The sequence below is a fragment of the Marmota monax genome, unplaced genomic scaffold, assembly GCF_021218885.2.
Source record: "Marmota monax isolate L192 unplaced genomic scaffold, Marmota_monax_Labrador192_F-V1.1 WCK01_AAM20220418_F8-fsc00077, whole genome shotgun sequence".
In the NCBI taxonomy this organism is placed as follows: Eukaryota; Metazoa; Chordata; class Mammalia; order Rodentia; family Sciuridae; genus Marmota; species Marmota monax.
Window position 1 is genome coordinate 3,132,125 of NW_026694610.1, and position 16,843 is coordinate 3,148,967.

General features: G+C 34.7%; 1 protein-coding gene across 8 annotated transcripts in view; it reads right to left on the reverse strand.

Annotated features, from left to right (window-relative positions):
* The window catches only part of Spef2 (sperm flagellar 2), a 188,934-nt gene that overhangs the window by 167,276 nt on the left and 4,815 nt on the right, over nucleotides 1-16,843 (reverse strand). For all 8 annotated transcript variants that reach the window (XR_009224705.1, XM_058572081.1, XM_058572080.1 and 5 more), the window contains exons 2-3: nucleotides 13,705-13,807; nucleotides 5,217-5,469 (exon numbers count right to left, since the gene is read on the reverse strand). Coding sequence is in view for 7 of the 8 variants with exons in the window: in XM_058572081.1 (XP_058428064.1) it covers nucleotides 5,217-5,469; nucleotides 13,705-13,807 (356 nt within the window). In the remaining variant the exon portion in view is untranslated. The remainder of the gene's footprint in view (nucleotides 1-5,216; nucleotides 5,470-13,704; nucleotides 13,808-16,843) is intronic.

Sequence of the window (16,843 nt, forward strand, 5' to 3'; positions counted from 1 at the left end):
AGGTATTGCAACTGTGTAGTTTGGAGGCAGTGGTCAATATGATTTACTTTGAAAATTATAAGGTTGAAACCATTTTGAAGTCCCCAAATATATCTGTCAAGTATGTACATTTTCATCCCACATGATAATACTAAAGGATAATAAAGGTGGTGCAGATATGAATATTATATTGTTTCCCAAGTCCACCTTCATGATCTACACAATCCAAGAAAGTGAAAATTCCATCCCTGAATATGGTCTGTAGGAAAAACTCAGTCTAGGAATCAGACTCTATGAGGACTCCTGGGAAACCCAATAGAAATGACAGCTCCCCCAAAACCCAGTCACACCTGAACATGAATTAGAGGCTACTTCAGAAACTAAATAGACACCAAATTACGTGTCACTATTGGATCATTTCATCAGTGTATAGTAATTATTTTAAGAAGAAAGGTGCAATTTAAAGTTTTTAAAGCCCCCAAATCTTTAAAATCAGATAAAATATTTTAAAAACAAATGATTTAAGAGGCAACATATGAAACTTACCATGTCTTTACCACTAAAGAATATTAGAACCCATAAGACTATTAGTTTCTACATTCAAGAATCAAAAATATAATTTATCATTAAAAATGTAAAAAGTAAGGGCTGGGACTGTCGCTCAGTGGTAGAACAGGTGCCTGGCATGTGTGAGCTACTGGGTTTAATTCTTAGCAGTGCATATAAATAAACAAAATAAACGTCTATCAACAACTAAAAAACAAACAGAAAAAACTAAAAAAAATTTTAAATGTAAAAATTGTAGATAATTTAAGTTTTTCTCATTTCACACTCTCAACTGTGAATTATTATTTAATTTAAATAAGTTTATCTCTTTTTCTGAAGGAAGTCGTAGGCTCTCTCTTTTGACTTATTTGCTTCTTATGATCATTTTAAAAATAATTTATTACAGAATATTTAATGGCATCATATTTCCTTTCTCCCAACTTTCTTTGGAAATTTTCTGCATTGCACTTGGCACTTTAAAGCTGGACTGGCTGGTCCTATATGAACTAGAGTCCAGCACTTTGTCCCAATTTAAGTAAGACTTTACCAGTGCCCTTCCTCCCAGGCATTTAATAGAAGCATAAGATCTTCTAGAGTTTGCCTCTCATCTTCTCCTTCTTCCCCACAGAGCTCACAACATTTAAGTTATATTAATTTCACATATCTTAGGCATAATAATTTAGAAAGTGATTTTACAATAGGAATAACTATAATTCTTTGCCTCCAGTTTATATACTCCATACACTCAGCTACCTCAAATTCTCTTTAAAAGTCTTAAATGATTTGGCTCCTCATTATCCTCTCTTGTCCTTTAATATGCAAATCATTATAGATTTTCAAAGAAATGTGAGAAGAAGAGAGTTAGTCAAAGCAGAAAGCAAGTTGCTGGAAGGAGTTAAGAGATGCTTAAGATGGTTACAAAAGGAAGCAAGCAGAGAATTGACCCACTAGAGGGAAAAGGGGAAGGGTAGGAGTGGAAAAAGGGGGAAATGTCTACTTTCACTCCCTCAGGGTTGACCAAGGTCATGAGCCTTTGATCATCTGGGAAACTAGTAGAAAACCTCCATTGCTAAAGCAATTGAAGGGACTTTCACCATGACAGAGACCAAGTTGTTCTGCCAAGCAGACAGAGAAAGCAGTTATTGTTCTCACTCACCATTGGACTTGATAGACTGCAAGAGTGAGGTTGAGGAGAAGGGGAAAAGGAGGGCAGGGCAAAGTCATGCATCAGTAAAATGCAATTTGTGTTATTTTACTGCTTATGCAATGTGTACAATAGGCATAAATCTCAAATAGTATACTCTGCACTAATGAATTTCTGGAAAAATTATTCTATAAAAACCTTTCCATACTAAAATATCTTTGTTCTTCCTTGAGTTTTTGAAATCTTTCAAGGTTCTCAAAATGCATTTGGGCAAGTTTTTCTTTCATTTGTGTATATTTTTCTTGAAACCTGTCTGTAACCCGCATCAGATGGAGATTGATTTGACATGGTATTATGCTTTTATTTCTAAATGAAGAAAGTATTTCAAAAGATTTTGTTATTAAAGAATAGAAAGTATATTGTCATTATAAGCATATATAAAATTTGTCTTCAGACTAAAATCTCTTTGAATTGCCCTTGTTGATAGTTAAATTGATTTACCATGTCAATCAATCAGATCTTTAACTGATCTAAGACTATAAAAAGTTATGATTTTAATAGCTCTTTACCAAAGAACCTCATATATGCTTTTATTTTTTCCTTTTTGGTACTGGGGATTGAACCCAGGGTCCTTTTTTTTTAACCCACTTAGCTATATTCCCCCATTCTTATACACTGTATACCTCCCCACACACTTTTTTTAAGACAAGGTCTCACTAAGTTGCTGAGGTTGACCTTGACCTCCTGATTTGGTGGGATTACAGGCATGCTCCATCATGTCTAGTTCATATATACTTCTACACTTAAATTTTTGCCTGAGTTTAATTTTCAGTGAATGGTATTTATATATTTAAAAATACATTTTCACAAAAATGATTTTATAAAACTAATTTCAAATTATAAGAGATAATATAAGAAGACAGATTCTTCCCATTACTTAAGTAACTTCCTAGCAAATAATAACAAAAACATTAAAAACTTCCCTCTGGCTGCCTGATTAGATAAGTTAACCAAACCCTTTGTGCACCAGCTTCATCATTTGTAAAATGGGAATGATAAAAGTACCTATTTCATAGGGCTGTTGTGAAGATCAAGTGAGAAAATGTGCATAAAGCACTAGGAACAAGACTTGCACATCACTATGTACATTCATTACATTTCATCATTACTAATTTTACTATATAATGGGCACATGCATCTCTGCCAACTGGCATCAAAGAGACAGCTCTACTTCTTGTCTAAGCTCGTTTCTCCTCTACACAAACCACTGATGGCCTCCTCCTCTTTTCTTCCCCAGAGGACCTCTTTCCATTTGGTCCTTATGTCCATCTCTGGCCACTGACTCCTTTTGTCAATGGGCAAGTTGCCCAGTTTCTATATCCATTAAATATAATCTCACACTTGCCTTGAGCTACCATTTTTATTTTCCCATTTCCTGTACTTCTACATTTCTTGAAAGAATAATCCATGCTCTCTTCTTCCTCATCTCCAGCTTCTTCCTCAAATCACTGCAATCTATACCTCTCCGTGGAAATATTTTTCTGTCCTTAAAATGTAAAGTATAAAAGGGTTGTGGACTTTCCCTTGTTGTTTACTTGTAAGTGTTTGTTATGAATATCTGTTTAATGAACAAATGATTGACTTTGTGTTATGGTTTAGATATGAGTTGCCCCCCAAAAACGCTTGTGTGTAAGACAATGCAAGGAAGTTCAGAGGTGATATGATTGGGTTATGAGAGCCTTAACCTAATCCCAGCATTAGTCCACTGATACGGATTAACTGGGCAGTAACTACAGCAGGTAAGGTGTAGTTGGAGGAAGTAGGTCACCGGGGGCATGCCTTTCGGTTTATATTTTGTTCCTAGTGAGCAAAGGTCTCTCTCTTCTTCCTTGTTGCCATGTCCTGAGCTGCCTGCCGTCCTCTGCCATGCCCTTTGCCATGATGTTCTGCCTCACCTCAGACACAGATATGGAGCTGACCATCTAGGGACTGAGACCTATGAAACCATGAGCCCCAGATACACTTCCTCTCCTGTGTTGTTCTTAACAGATCCTTTGGCCACAGTGATGAAAAAGCTGAGTAAAACACTCTGGAAGTCAACCCTGACAAACATTGAGCTTAATGGGCTCTTGTTTGTTCTCGTCTATAGCAATTCTTCCAACACTTGTGCCAACTGCTCTAAGTTTATTGTATATTATCTTTTTGAAGCTACACAAAAGCCAAATGCTAAAGCAGGTAGAGATAATCATCCTTGTTTTTACGGTTGGGAAATTGAAGTTAGTGTTTTTCAGGGAGTGGCTTAATGTGAACAAGCTTGAAGTAAGCGAAGGAGGAAGGATATAATCCTGAATTATTTGGTTTAAGCCTCATTTAATTTCTAGTTCATCCATGCGTTCATTTTGCAGCAGTAGAAGGATGTCCATTTAAAATGTAAGATAGAAAATGGAGGTGGCCATCATATCTATTATGTCATTTTTGCTTCATATATTAAATTTTAAAATTTAATTATCTCCACATATATTTAGTGCTTTGCATCAGTGCAGCACTCACCATTAATCCAGAGGCTTGGAAAGGTAATGGACTTTACTCACCATAAAGAAATAGCATAGGAACTGGAGAGAATTGTCAACTAAAAAGTTGTATCAATTTATTAAAACACAATTAGGGAATTTTCCATTGTCAAAATTAGAGAATTTTCCAATACACTGTTCTAGAGTGTATTCCTTGAATCTGAGGTATTAAAAACCTTGTGGTCATATAAGCAGATAATGAACAGTTAGCCAACAATAACAGCATCGGGAACTTAACACCCACAGAGTGAGAATTACCTGTGCCCTGGAAGTTTCAAAGGAAGCATCTTTGTGTAATGGGAAGCTGAACAGAAGAGATGGGACAGGGAAGTTCAGAGGGAAAAGAGATGGAAAAGGTGACTTTGGGTGGAAGGGAAAGTGGAGCAGGAATACACAAGTCATTCAAGAATACTCTGTCAATCAGCATAGAAGAAGTAAAAACTTTATGTGGAGGTTGGTGAAGAAATAAAGTTAGAAACATTGGTTGACAATGTTTAGTGAATTATTTTGAAGGCCAGTCTAAATTAGAGTTAGGATATATGTAAAATTGAAGATTTCTGAGCCAAGGAAGAACCCAGTGAGTCTAGAATTTAGGGGAGATTCATCTAGCAGTGGATTAGCCTCTGGCAGAAAGTCTGAAGCTCAGGAAATATGTTAGTAGACAGTTGCAATAGCTAAAAGGAGATTTGAGTGGTGTAAGAGAGGGAGAAATGGAAGAGAAGAGCAGACACAAGAAGGGAACAGGAAGAGAATTTGATAAATTAGTGGCAATGTGGACAGGAGAGAGGGATATATCAAAGTGGATAAATAAGTCCAAAATATTAACATAAATAAACCCGAAATATGGCCAGTAACACACATAGAGAGATATATACCCAGTGCAGCTTCTTTGAGAATATAATGTCACTGGTCACTGTCATTTTTCTTGACCAAGTTTTACATTGCAACATGCCTATTTGGTTTCTTTATATACCTACCTCTCGAAAAGCCTCACTTTTCATGTTTTGAAGCCTGAAACACCCCAGGGGCTGCATTGATTGCATTTCTACTGCAGTCCGTTCACTTTTCTTCTTTTTCTGAAGAGCAATGTACAATTGATATAAAAGCTTTGTTGCTGCCCCAGGCTTTTCTGTGATGATGCTGTGGGCCACATTCTGATCAAATTGAACACCCAGAAGGTGAAGCGTTGGCTCCAAGCGGGAAAAATTATTAAGCCTGGCAGTTGAAATTCTGGAAGTTAAAAATATTTTACATAATTAGATACCAGCACTGAGTTAAAAACAAATACTAGACATATGGTCATGATACAGTATTATGCATTATCACATATTCTTTTAAATGTATCATTTCTCTATAGAATCCCTGAATAACTAAAATACACTGTTTTTTTTACTAGCCATATATACCTGAAATTCCATTCATTTATTTCCCCTGAGTTTCTAAAATTCCTAGATTTTACAAATTTTTAATTTAAATTTACAATATAATTTTTTTATAGAAAATCAATACAGAAACAGACAACCAAATGATTTCTTCTACATAGAAAAATTTAACTAGAATTTTAAAAATTATTTTTAACTTAGAAGAAAAAAATTACAATCTAAATATCTAATTCTTTAAATTATATTTTTGTTAAGAGTCTAAAAATAGTCCTGTTTCAATACCAATTCAAACAATGATCCTCCTAGGCAATATCAATAATATTTAAGTAATATTAGCTAGGCAATCTAATTAATTATGTATTTCTACTATACAACTTATATTACTACTTTATAAATTGAAAAGACTTTCTGACTAGAAGCTACATTTACTTTTGAATGACTTATTATCACATTAGCCTCACATTTTAGAAGAAATCCGTTAAACTTTTATTTAGTAATCTACTCTTAATTAACAACCTTTTAAAAAAAGTATCCATTACGTGCCAGGGATTGGTTTGCTTATTAAATTTAACAAAACTTTAAATATTTGTTGAAGTGTTATACAGATAAATAGGATGTAGTCACTGGCCTTCAGAAGTTCACAGTAAAAAAAAAAAACAACAACAACAACAAAAAAAAACAGATAAACCAACAAGTAGAAATTAACTGAGGTAAGTATTTTAAAAGAGGTCTCAAGTGAGCTAGGTTAACGAGCTTTTAAGCTGATGGCAGTCAGAGGGTAAGATACATCGCATGCATTTTCAACTCTTGTGCCTCTTAAGGGTTTGTTGGAGGTTCTGGCAGGAAACTGTCCCCCACAGGTTGTCTTCTCCCAGTCTGTGGCTCCAGGAGGGATACACATGCAGTGGTGAGGCAGGAAGGCCACACCCACCTGGTCAGCCAGATCAGCCAATCCACTCTGAAGATCAGTGGGGTGGCAGATGTCCAGATGTTTCTCTTTATGATCAAATTGGATACAAACAATCAATTTTAGCCACTGGCCTGATTTCTGATAATATTTGGGTGACAATTTTTAATGGAAAAAAATATACCAAGTCTACTTGAATGTAAGTCAAACAACCTATTTCCCACGAAAAATGGTAGCTCGGAACAGAAAGTGTTGCTATATATTTGAATGAGTATTAAAAAAAAAAAAAAAACCTTCCTAGGAGTCCAAGGTGCCTCACCCATTATGTAATTTAGAAAGGTAGGGACTGAGTCATCTGTCAGAGTTTTGTTCTGGGTCATAAATGTGGGCTGCAAAGGTTGGGGCACCATAGTTCAGTAGGGAAAATACATAAGTAAACATTACCCAGTTCCAAAGTTTGGCAAAGCTTAGCCCTTCATCCAAAAAAAGAACACCCTCTGCTTTCCCTCAGTTGTATTATGTGGCTCCCAGAATGCAGTATAAACCTGGAAATAGGTTTTAAAATAGCTTTTATGAACTGGCAAGGTATCCAAGCATTACAATATTTCTCCATGGAAGCTTTTATGAATATTCCAAATTTCCATCCAATCTAAATTTGGGGAACATAACTTCTGTGTACTTTAGTGGTAGTCCATGTTTGTTCAAATGTGTGATTTACATAACAGGATAAAGAGTGTTCTTGAGTGCAGGGAAACCCCTGGGACATTTTTGCTCTGGAGACAGAGCGTATGATGTAAAGGATGGCCTCTGAGGGAATAAGGAATTAGTCTGGGAAAGTCTTGCTTTCTACTTGCAGTCCTTATTCGTCAAGGGACTACCGCTCCTCTCCTTCCTGCCAAGTGGTGAGAGACATGACCTTTTTGCAAGATAAGTAGAAGCTGTCCTCCCCAAAAGATTCTTTGTTATTTCTTTCTTTTTCTTTTAACTAATTTGCTCATTATCTGCCCTTTTGGAACATTTTTTTGCAAGAAAAAATATTCTAAAGCAACAAAACTTTTAGAGTCAGATGAGTTATTCTTAGTTATTTCTCAGACAAATAGTTGCAAGTTATTAGTTGCATATAGCTTAGGGTTTTCATTTTAGATGAAGGAAATTAAAAATATTAGACATGATGCTCATGTCATAGGCCCTAGCACTAGAGTTGCCTTAAAAATAGACTTTCAGGAAAAAGATCCTATTCCACACCTGTTACACTATTATGAAAGTCATGTCATGGATTTACTCATCCTTGCCTTATTGAAAAGACCATGAACCCTGGAAAAAAGTGAGTTGCTCCAAGAACTGAAAATGGATGATATTTGTTTGTTAACATATGTAAGTACTGCTTCACAGATTAAAGAAAGAAGTGATTTTTGGTGGAAGTGGAAGTCCTTCAAGAACAAGCAGGGCTGCTGCATTTGAAGTTAGTTACACAGGACACCTATCCAAACATGGGGCAAGAGCATGAGATCCGTTCCATTCTCAACTTGCCAAGCCTTGTCCCTAGTGTACGACTGCTCTACACAAAAAGGAGATCTGTGTCCTTTGTACAAAGATTTCCCTGTTCACCAAGACCTGCATCTTTACAAATTGTGTCAATCCTGACAGGAATCCTGTTTCTTATTTCTTATTCCGTACAAAACCTCTTTGTGACCCTGCCAACAAGAACCAATTTAGAACAGTATGTATAGGGCACTGGTTCCAGGACTCCTAGTCAATGTCAAAATCCTTAGTTGCCTATAAAATAGCACAGCATTTGCATATGATCCTGACACATTCTCTCCTGTAATTTAAAATCATCTCTAGATTACTTGCAATACCCAGTACAGCACATTCTATGTAAACAGTTGTTATACTGTAACAAAGAATAATGACAAGGGGATAAAAGGGACTGTGCATGTTCAGAACCAGTGTGATTTTCTTTCTTTCATTTTTTAAAAAATATCTTCAACCCACAATTGGTTTAATTCACAGATGCAGAATGTGGGTATGGAGGGTCCACTGGTGTCTCTAAAATACTGCACAAGTGAACTGGCTGCTCAGTATGGTCCTTTAACTTCTCTCAACAAGCATACTTTTTATATAAATTATTTATTCACTAGGTAAAAAGAATTGTGGATCATCTATGAGCCAGTGACAATGCTTGAAGTACACAAAAATAAACACAATCTGCAACTTCAGTATCTTTATAATCCAGCTGAAGAGCAAACCTTCCTTCAGCTATTTGTCAAATGTTTGTGGGGCCATTTTTTTTGTGGCAGTCACTCAAAAAGAACTTAGATATATAAATATTCATGATGTAATGTGACAAGGAGAGAAATGTCCAAATTGTTTAAGAGCAAAGAAAAATAGGAAAACAGATCTGCTGGGGTGGACAAAGAAGGTGTGAATTTTTAGTTGATCCTAAGGATGAATAAGAGTTTCTCATAGTGGGAGTGCAAGGAAAACAAAGGTAAAAGGCAGAACAAACATGACACATGTATAGACCAGAGGAGCAGCAAACATAGGATAAGAAGGTGCATAGGGCTGAGAGGTCAGGCGGAGGAGGCAGCTGGGGCTAATTGTGAGGAACTTAAAAGCCTTTCTCTTGAAGGAGAGATGTGTGATGTGAGATGAAGGTACAGATTAGAACGTTACCTAGTACCCTGAAACCTAAGATATCAACTAGGATACTCAGAGAGAGGTTTGTTTGGCATGAAAGTATATTTGCACTTTATTGCTTCTCCTGTATCATAAAATCCTTACCAGAGCAACTAAGCTTGCGTTATCTGGACGTGTAAAAGAATAACTCACCTCCAGAGGGAAAGTATTAGAGATTCTTTTTCCCAGAAATATCACAATGTAGACATGGTTCCTTGGAGACCTACCATGAAGGTAAATACAACTAAGGAATACTTGAATGGAAAGTGTCAGGAGGAGGTCCAGTCCCTCACATCCCTTGAGGTATTGTGCAAGAAGGAAGTAAAGGCTAATGCAGATCTGTGAACTGCCAAAGCACCGAAAGCCTGCCTCAACACAGTCACAGTCTCTCAGCAAAGAACCATGATTGGCTCAAGATGTTTAAAGACATCCCTGTTCATTAGGTGACTGACAAGATAATCAAGCAGTGAATTCAGTCACTGTATAAAACAAGGAATACTGACTTTATAGGTCTTTAGGCAAACCAAAAGCAGCAGCAGCAATAACAGCCAAACCCAAGGAGGTATAATCATCTAAGTTGCCACATTACATTATTTTAAATGTCCAGTTTTCAAGAACTGAGGCACACAAAGAAACAAGAAGGTAGGCCATACATGAACAAAGGGAATCAGTAGAAACTTCCTGAGGAAGCCCAGGACAAAGACCTTCAGTAGACTATTATAAATATGTTCAAACCCCAGAGGAAACCTTTTTTTTTAAAAAAAAAGTCAAAAGCATGAGAAGAATGTCTCAACAAAAGAGAATATCAATAAAACATAGAAATTGTAAAAATAAGAATCAAGTGAAATTCTGAAATTTAATAATACTATATTCACGAGAAGAGTTGAACAGCAGATTTGACTGGATAGGAGAAAGAATCAGAAAACTAATAGTTCAACTGAAATTATTTGGGGGAAGAACAATAAGAGAAAAGAATGAAGAAAATTGAGCAGAACTTCAAAACACATAAATTCACTCTATCATGAGAAAAACATCAGACAAATTCCAGGTAGGGGACAAGCTACAAAATCTTGACTAGTGTACTTCAAAATTGTTAAGATCATCAAATCCAAAGAAAATCTGAAAAAGTATACACAACCAAGCAAAGCCAAAGAGACAGACATGTCTATTAACATAATTTGGTAAACTAGATGGAATAATGGAACAAAAATACTTTAGGTAAAATTGAAGAAACTTTCAGTATTATACAGACTTTATTTGATAGAAATGTATCTATATGGTTGTATTGACTGTAATGAATGCACTATACCAAACTAAAATGCTAATAGTGTAAGCTAGATATAAATGATCTGAGAATTCTCTCACAATTTTTCTATAAATCTAAAACCACTCCAACACAAAAAGTTTTACAAATGAACAAAGCCTCAAAGACCTATGGGATATTATCAAACACTACCATACATATTATGGGAATCCCAAAAGGCAACAGAAGAGATAAAAAAGCAGAAAGAATATTTTGAGAAATTAGGGCCAAAAATCTTTACACATTTGATGAAAAACATGTATCTGCACATTCAAGAAACTCAATGAACTCCAAGCAGGTTAGTCTCAAATAGATCTATGCTTACACAATAATCAAGCAGCAAGAGAAAAACAAGTCACCACATACAAGGGATTCTAAATAAAATGAACCGCTGACTTCTTGTCATACACTTGGGAGGCAAGAAGACATGAGGGGCATGCCATGTTCAAAGTGCTAAAAAGGAAAGACTGCTAACCAAGAATTCTACATTCAGCAAAACTATACATTAAAATTAAAGGATAAATGAAAACTGAGAGAATGTGTTGTCAGCATACCTGCCATACAAGAAATACTAAGGGAACTCTTAAAACTAAATGAAAGAACAATAAACAGTAACTTGAATCCTATGAGAAATAAAGAACACCAGCAGAGGTTATTACACAGAGAAATAAAAGATAGTTTATATGTGTTTTTGTTTATAACTGTTTTCTTCTATTTAATTTGAAAGATAATTAATTACATAAGACAAGAATTATGAAACTGAGTTGTTGGTCTTTGATGTAATTTGTATGCCAATAAGAGCACAAAGAAATGGAGGGATAACTAGGCTACATTGAACCAAAGTTTTTGTATACTATTAAAATTAAATTAATGTTTATATGAACTAACTTGATTTAAATTCAAATATTAATTGTAATGCTATGTCAACCACTAAAAGCTCTCAAAAATAATGAAATAAATAATCAAATTAAGGTTGTGTTAGAAAATATTTATTCAACATAAGAGAAGGCAGTAATGGAGTAGCCAAAATGATAATACATACAAAAACAAATAGCAAAATGGCAAACTTAAATTCTACTTCTTCCATAACTACATTAAAAAAGATGATTAAATAGCTATAATTACAAAGTAGGTATCAGAATAATGGATATGTGATTCAATTATGTGCTATTTATAAGAAAATGTACTTTAGATCAAAAGACACAAATTTATTGAAAGTTAAAGGTTGGAAAAACATGTCATGCAAAAGTAACTAAAAGAAACCTGAAGCATTCTTCTAAATAAAAATGGATGAAAGGCAGTAGAATACAACAGACACTAGTATGGCAGTATGTAAAAATGTGGATGTATAACTGATGTGATTCTGCAATCTGTATACGGGGTAAAAATGGGAGTTCATAACCCACTTGAATCAAATGTATCAAATATGATTTGTCAAGAGCTATGTAATGTTTTGAACAACTAATAATAAAAAAATGGATGGGAAGAAATAACAGGGAAAATTAGAATATTCTTTGAGACAAATAAAGATATGAAATAGTCTTTCAAAATTATGGGTTGCAGTTAATGCAGTGATTAAAGAGCCACAAATGCACATATTAAAAAGGAAGATCTCAAAAAAGCTAAATATCCATATCAAGAAACTAGAAAAAGAGAAAATAAACCCAAATGAAGCAGATACGCATAAATATTGATGATCATAGCTGAGTAAATTTAATAGCAAGTAGAAAAATATATAGTTGGCGCTTAATAAAATTTGCAAATCAAGAAAAAAGAGAAGACTCAAATTACTAAAATCATAAAAGAAAAACATTGTCCAGATCTTACAGAAATGAAAAGAACTTAATTTATAAAGAGATACAAAAACCACAAGTGACCAAAAAAAAAGGTTAGTTGGAATTCATCAAAATGACTGTGCCTCAAGAATACCATTAAGAAAGTAAACATTTAATCTGATTTGTGGAAAAATATTTACAGCTTTTTTATTTGACAAAGAACTTTATATGTAAATAATATTTATAATTCAACTAAAACACTGACAGCAAAATACAACCTAATTTAAAAATCTGTGAAAGATCTCATCAAATATTACATCAATGAGTCTATGAAAATAACTAATATACAAATGAAAAACTGTTCAACATCATTTGTCATTAGAGAAATGCAAATCAAAATCATAACGAGATGCCACTTCACCCCCACCCAGAGGGTTGTAATGAAAAATATAGAAATTAGCAAGCCTTGATGAGGATGTGGAGAAACTGATACCCTCATATACTGCTAGTAGGAATTTAAATGGTATAGGTGCTTTAAAAAGCTGTTTAGGTGTTCCTCAAAGTGTAAACATAGACTATATAGTGCAACAATTCTTCTCCTTGGCATATGCCCAAGAGGAATGAAAACATTCCTGCAAAAATTCAGTGTTCAAAATCAAAAAGTGGAAACTCAAATATCCATTCATGGACAGATGGGTAAGCAAAATGTGGCATGGCACATCCAGTTAAGTGAAATTAATCAACAAGTAAATAGAAATGAAGAAGACAATATGAATGAACCTTGAAAACATTATTATAAGTGGAAGAAGTCACACAAAATGTCATATTTCATTATATGAAATAGGCAAATACGTAGAGACAGAGATAGATTAGTGGGCATCAGGGGCTCAGTGGTCAGTGATAATGGTTGCAAATATTCTAAGTATGTGAATATACTAAAATCCATTAATTAATTGTAAACTTCAAAATGGTGAATTGTGGTATAAGAAATATATTTCAATAAAGCTGCTAAAACAAAAATATGGATTTTTATTAAGAGTTAAGTTATGCTTTATATTTTTAAAACAAAGAATAATACTAATTGACCACCCAGGACACCATATGCTGCTCCTTTTCTTCTCTTAAAATGAGAAAGAATCAATTAACAAAAGAAAAGTAATTGAGCTTAAGACTCAGAAAAATGGAAGACATAAAAATACGTGCTATGGGACATGAGGTCTTGCTGCACCTTTGAACTTTCCCTTATACTGACAGGACAGAAAGAAGGCACATGTGAGGTAGCAACCATTCCCATGCTAATCATCTGCTTGGCTGGTTTAGGTTTGGAAGAAATTTTATGATTGATTCTTTAAAATTTATTTTGAATATTCCAAATGCCAAAGGAATTGACTTTTTTAAGTAAAAAATTATCTTACTGACCTGCTTTCTGAAAACTCTGAAAAATCATCCTGAAGTTCAAACTTGTGTAGAACTTCTCCAATTAGGTAGCCACTGGAAAATGCCTTTGCAAATGCCTTGGGACCTGAATTTTAAATCATTGACATAGAAAAGTAAAAATCAAGTCACACTATAATTTAAACGTAGAGTTAAAAACCTCATAATTTAATTTGAACTTAAAATGCCACAACTATATTTCTAGAAACAACTTTTAATAGTCAAAGTAAAAGTGTAACAGTAGACATTAAAATGCCCAAGTATAAATCAATAATTGATGATCTACAAGCTTTTGAGAGAACAGAAAGAACATTTTTGATTAAAATTAAACAAAGCATAACCCCCCAAATTATAAGTAACCTTAGATCTAAGTATAAACCTTGAATATATTTTATAAAAGCACTCTATTTTAGTTATTCATATAACCTATGATGATAGTATATTCTGGCTAATTGAAGTGCAATTCATCTTTTAAAAATAACAATTTGTTTTTAACCTTAAAACAATGGAAAGTTTACTGAAATAATATGCACCTTTTTATAGAAACCCTATTAAACATAATCAAGCTTTTGCTTTGTGGTTCAGAAGGGTCACAGAGGTCCAGTTCTTGTCCTATTCAACAATGGCACTATACCAGAGGAAAAATATCTTTGGAGCCAGAAACATCTCTATTGGAATCTTGGCTCTCTTGCCCCTTACTTGCTATGCGATCTTGGGCAAGCAGTTTAACCTTCCTGTGTTTCTGTCTCTTTGTCTCTAGAACAGAGATAACTATATCTGTGTCTTATCTTGGAGAGTTATTTGAATTATTAATTAAGTTTATTTTTAACTAATAGGTATAAACAAAAATTGTACTTCTTATTGATGGGGTAACTTGTGATGTTCTGATACGTGAATATACTCTACACTGTATAATATTTAAATCGGGTTATACATAGCTATGTCCTCAGATCATTTCTTTATGGTAAAAACTTTCAAAATCCTCTTTTTTTAAGCTTTTTGAAACGCACAGTCCATTACTGTTATCTGTAGTTCTCCTTCTGTGCCACAGCACACCAGAACTTGTTGGCCTATCTAATGCAGCTTAGTGCTCACTGCGCAATTTCCCCACCTCTCTCTGCTCCCCGCCCTCCCCAGACTCTGGTTGCTGCCATTCTATTCTTAATTTCTTCGGGATCAACTTTCTTAGATTCCACATATGAGTGAGAGCAGAATTACTTGTCTTTCTGTGCCTGGCTTATTTCACATAACAAAATTATTTCCACTTCTACTAACGTTGTCTTGAATGATAGGATTTCATCTTTTTTGTTCATCCTAGTAGTATTTTATCATGGACAATGGACAGCTTTTTTTTTTTTCCTTTCCTTCTTTCCTTTCTTTGTTTCTTTCTTTCTCTTTATTTTTCTGGGGATTTAACTCAGGGGTGCTTTACCACTGATCTGTAGCAAACCCCTATGATGATGATGATGATGATGATGATTTTGAAGCAGGGTCTTGCTAAGTTGCTTAGAGTCTCTCTAAGTTACAGAACTTGTGATTCTCCTGTGTCAGCTTCCCCAGTTACTGGGATTATAGCCATTGCCACCACACCCTGCATGGAGAGCCATTTTGAAGATTGCAGATAATATATGAGAATTGTTGAGTATAATACCTATCACATAGTAGGCATATAATAAGTTCAGGAGAAATTTAAGTATTTAATAGAATTTTCTTTCTTTAACAATGTCCTTAGTTTTAGGTCACTTGTATATTTTATGAAGTGAAGGATAGTTATGATATTTAAGGGCAATACACAAAATTGATAGACAAAATAAATAATATTTTTATAAGCCAAATAATTTCTTGCATGATTTTTATATCCTCCACAAATCTTCAACATGTTGCCATCATTTAGAGAGCAGCAGTGAATCCCACAGCACCACACACATACACACACAAAAACAACAACAAAAACCCCACCATTGTCTGTCTCTGTACTCTCACAGACTCAGTTGTATAGGTCCTTCTATTTTGTCTATTGGACTAATAACAAGTAGGCTTATTGAATATGCAGAATAATAGTGTATCCTGATTTGCAGGAGGTAAGGTGAGTTACCCGGTGAAGGCCCCTGCCCAGACACCTCACTCAGATGACTCCATGTCATCAGCAGTAGAAGACTATATTCAAGACTTTATTAGTATTTGTTCTCAAAGTACTTTAAAGTTTGAATAATGTTCCAATCCTTAAGTTGAATCAATACAATATTAAAGTAGTTTTAAGAGATGCAAATTATTTCCTTTGATTCTATTTCCTCAAGGTAAGCTTCTGAACTAAACAGCATTCAAATCTATTGATCATGGTTATGTAATTTTCAATTTATAACAGAAAATAAAGGGTAGTAAACTGTCAAAAACTGATTTGGTGTATAAATCTCTTTAACAAGAAAATAAATAAAAAATTTATAAGCTCCAGGAAAATAAACTATTCAAGTCACCTAAACTTACACTCGATATCTAGTTCATAGGAGGAGTCTCAGGTCAGAAAATGATCTTCCTCTAAAAACAGGGTGCATTCTTTTACAGTTGATGGTCTGGTGCTCTTTTTTTATCAGTCATATGAGTCTTTGCAAAACAGTGTCTTTATCTGAGTTTCCAGTGTTACTCAGGAGAAAATACACTTAGAGAACAGGTACCTTCTAAAAAGAATTTGAAATTCATGGCAAATACTAGCTCTGGTGTGCAGGTTGGATACCCTTAAAGTTGTATTTCTGTTGGTTGCTCCCTTCTTCCAGTCTCCTCTGCCTCTCTGCCCACTAGCCCATCCATACTCTCTTAGTTTTCTGAAGTGTGATTGGCAAAATGCTGTCATTAAACCATGGATATATCTTTCTTTCTGGTTCTAGGCCATCAGGCTTTGGTCTAGTTTTTGGCTTATTGCTTTCTTTTTAGGAGCTGTTGCTACTTCATCTTCAGGTAGTCTCCTTTCCACATCTCTCTGGGGCTTGCACTGTGCCTGATGCTCATGTTGATTGAACACTGGAAGTCTAGCCCATGAATAACCAGGGGATAGCCAAATCCTATTCTGTCACCCTCGATGTAGCAGACAAATGGTCTGTAGTAAGCTATTTGCTACAAAAAGGTCACT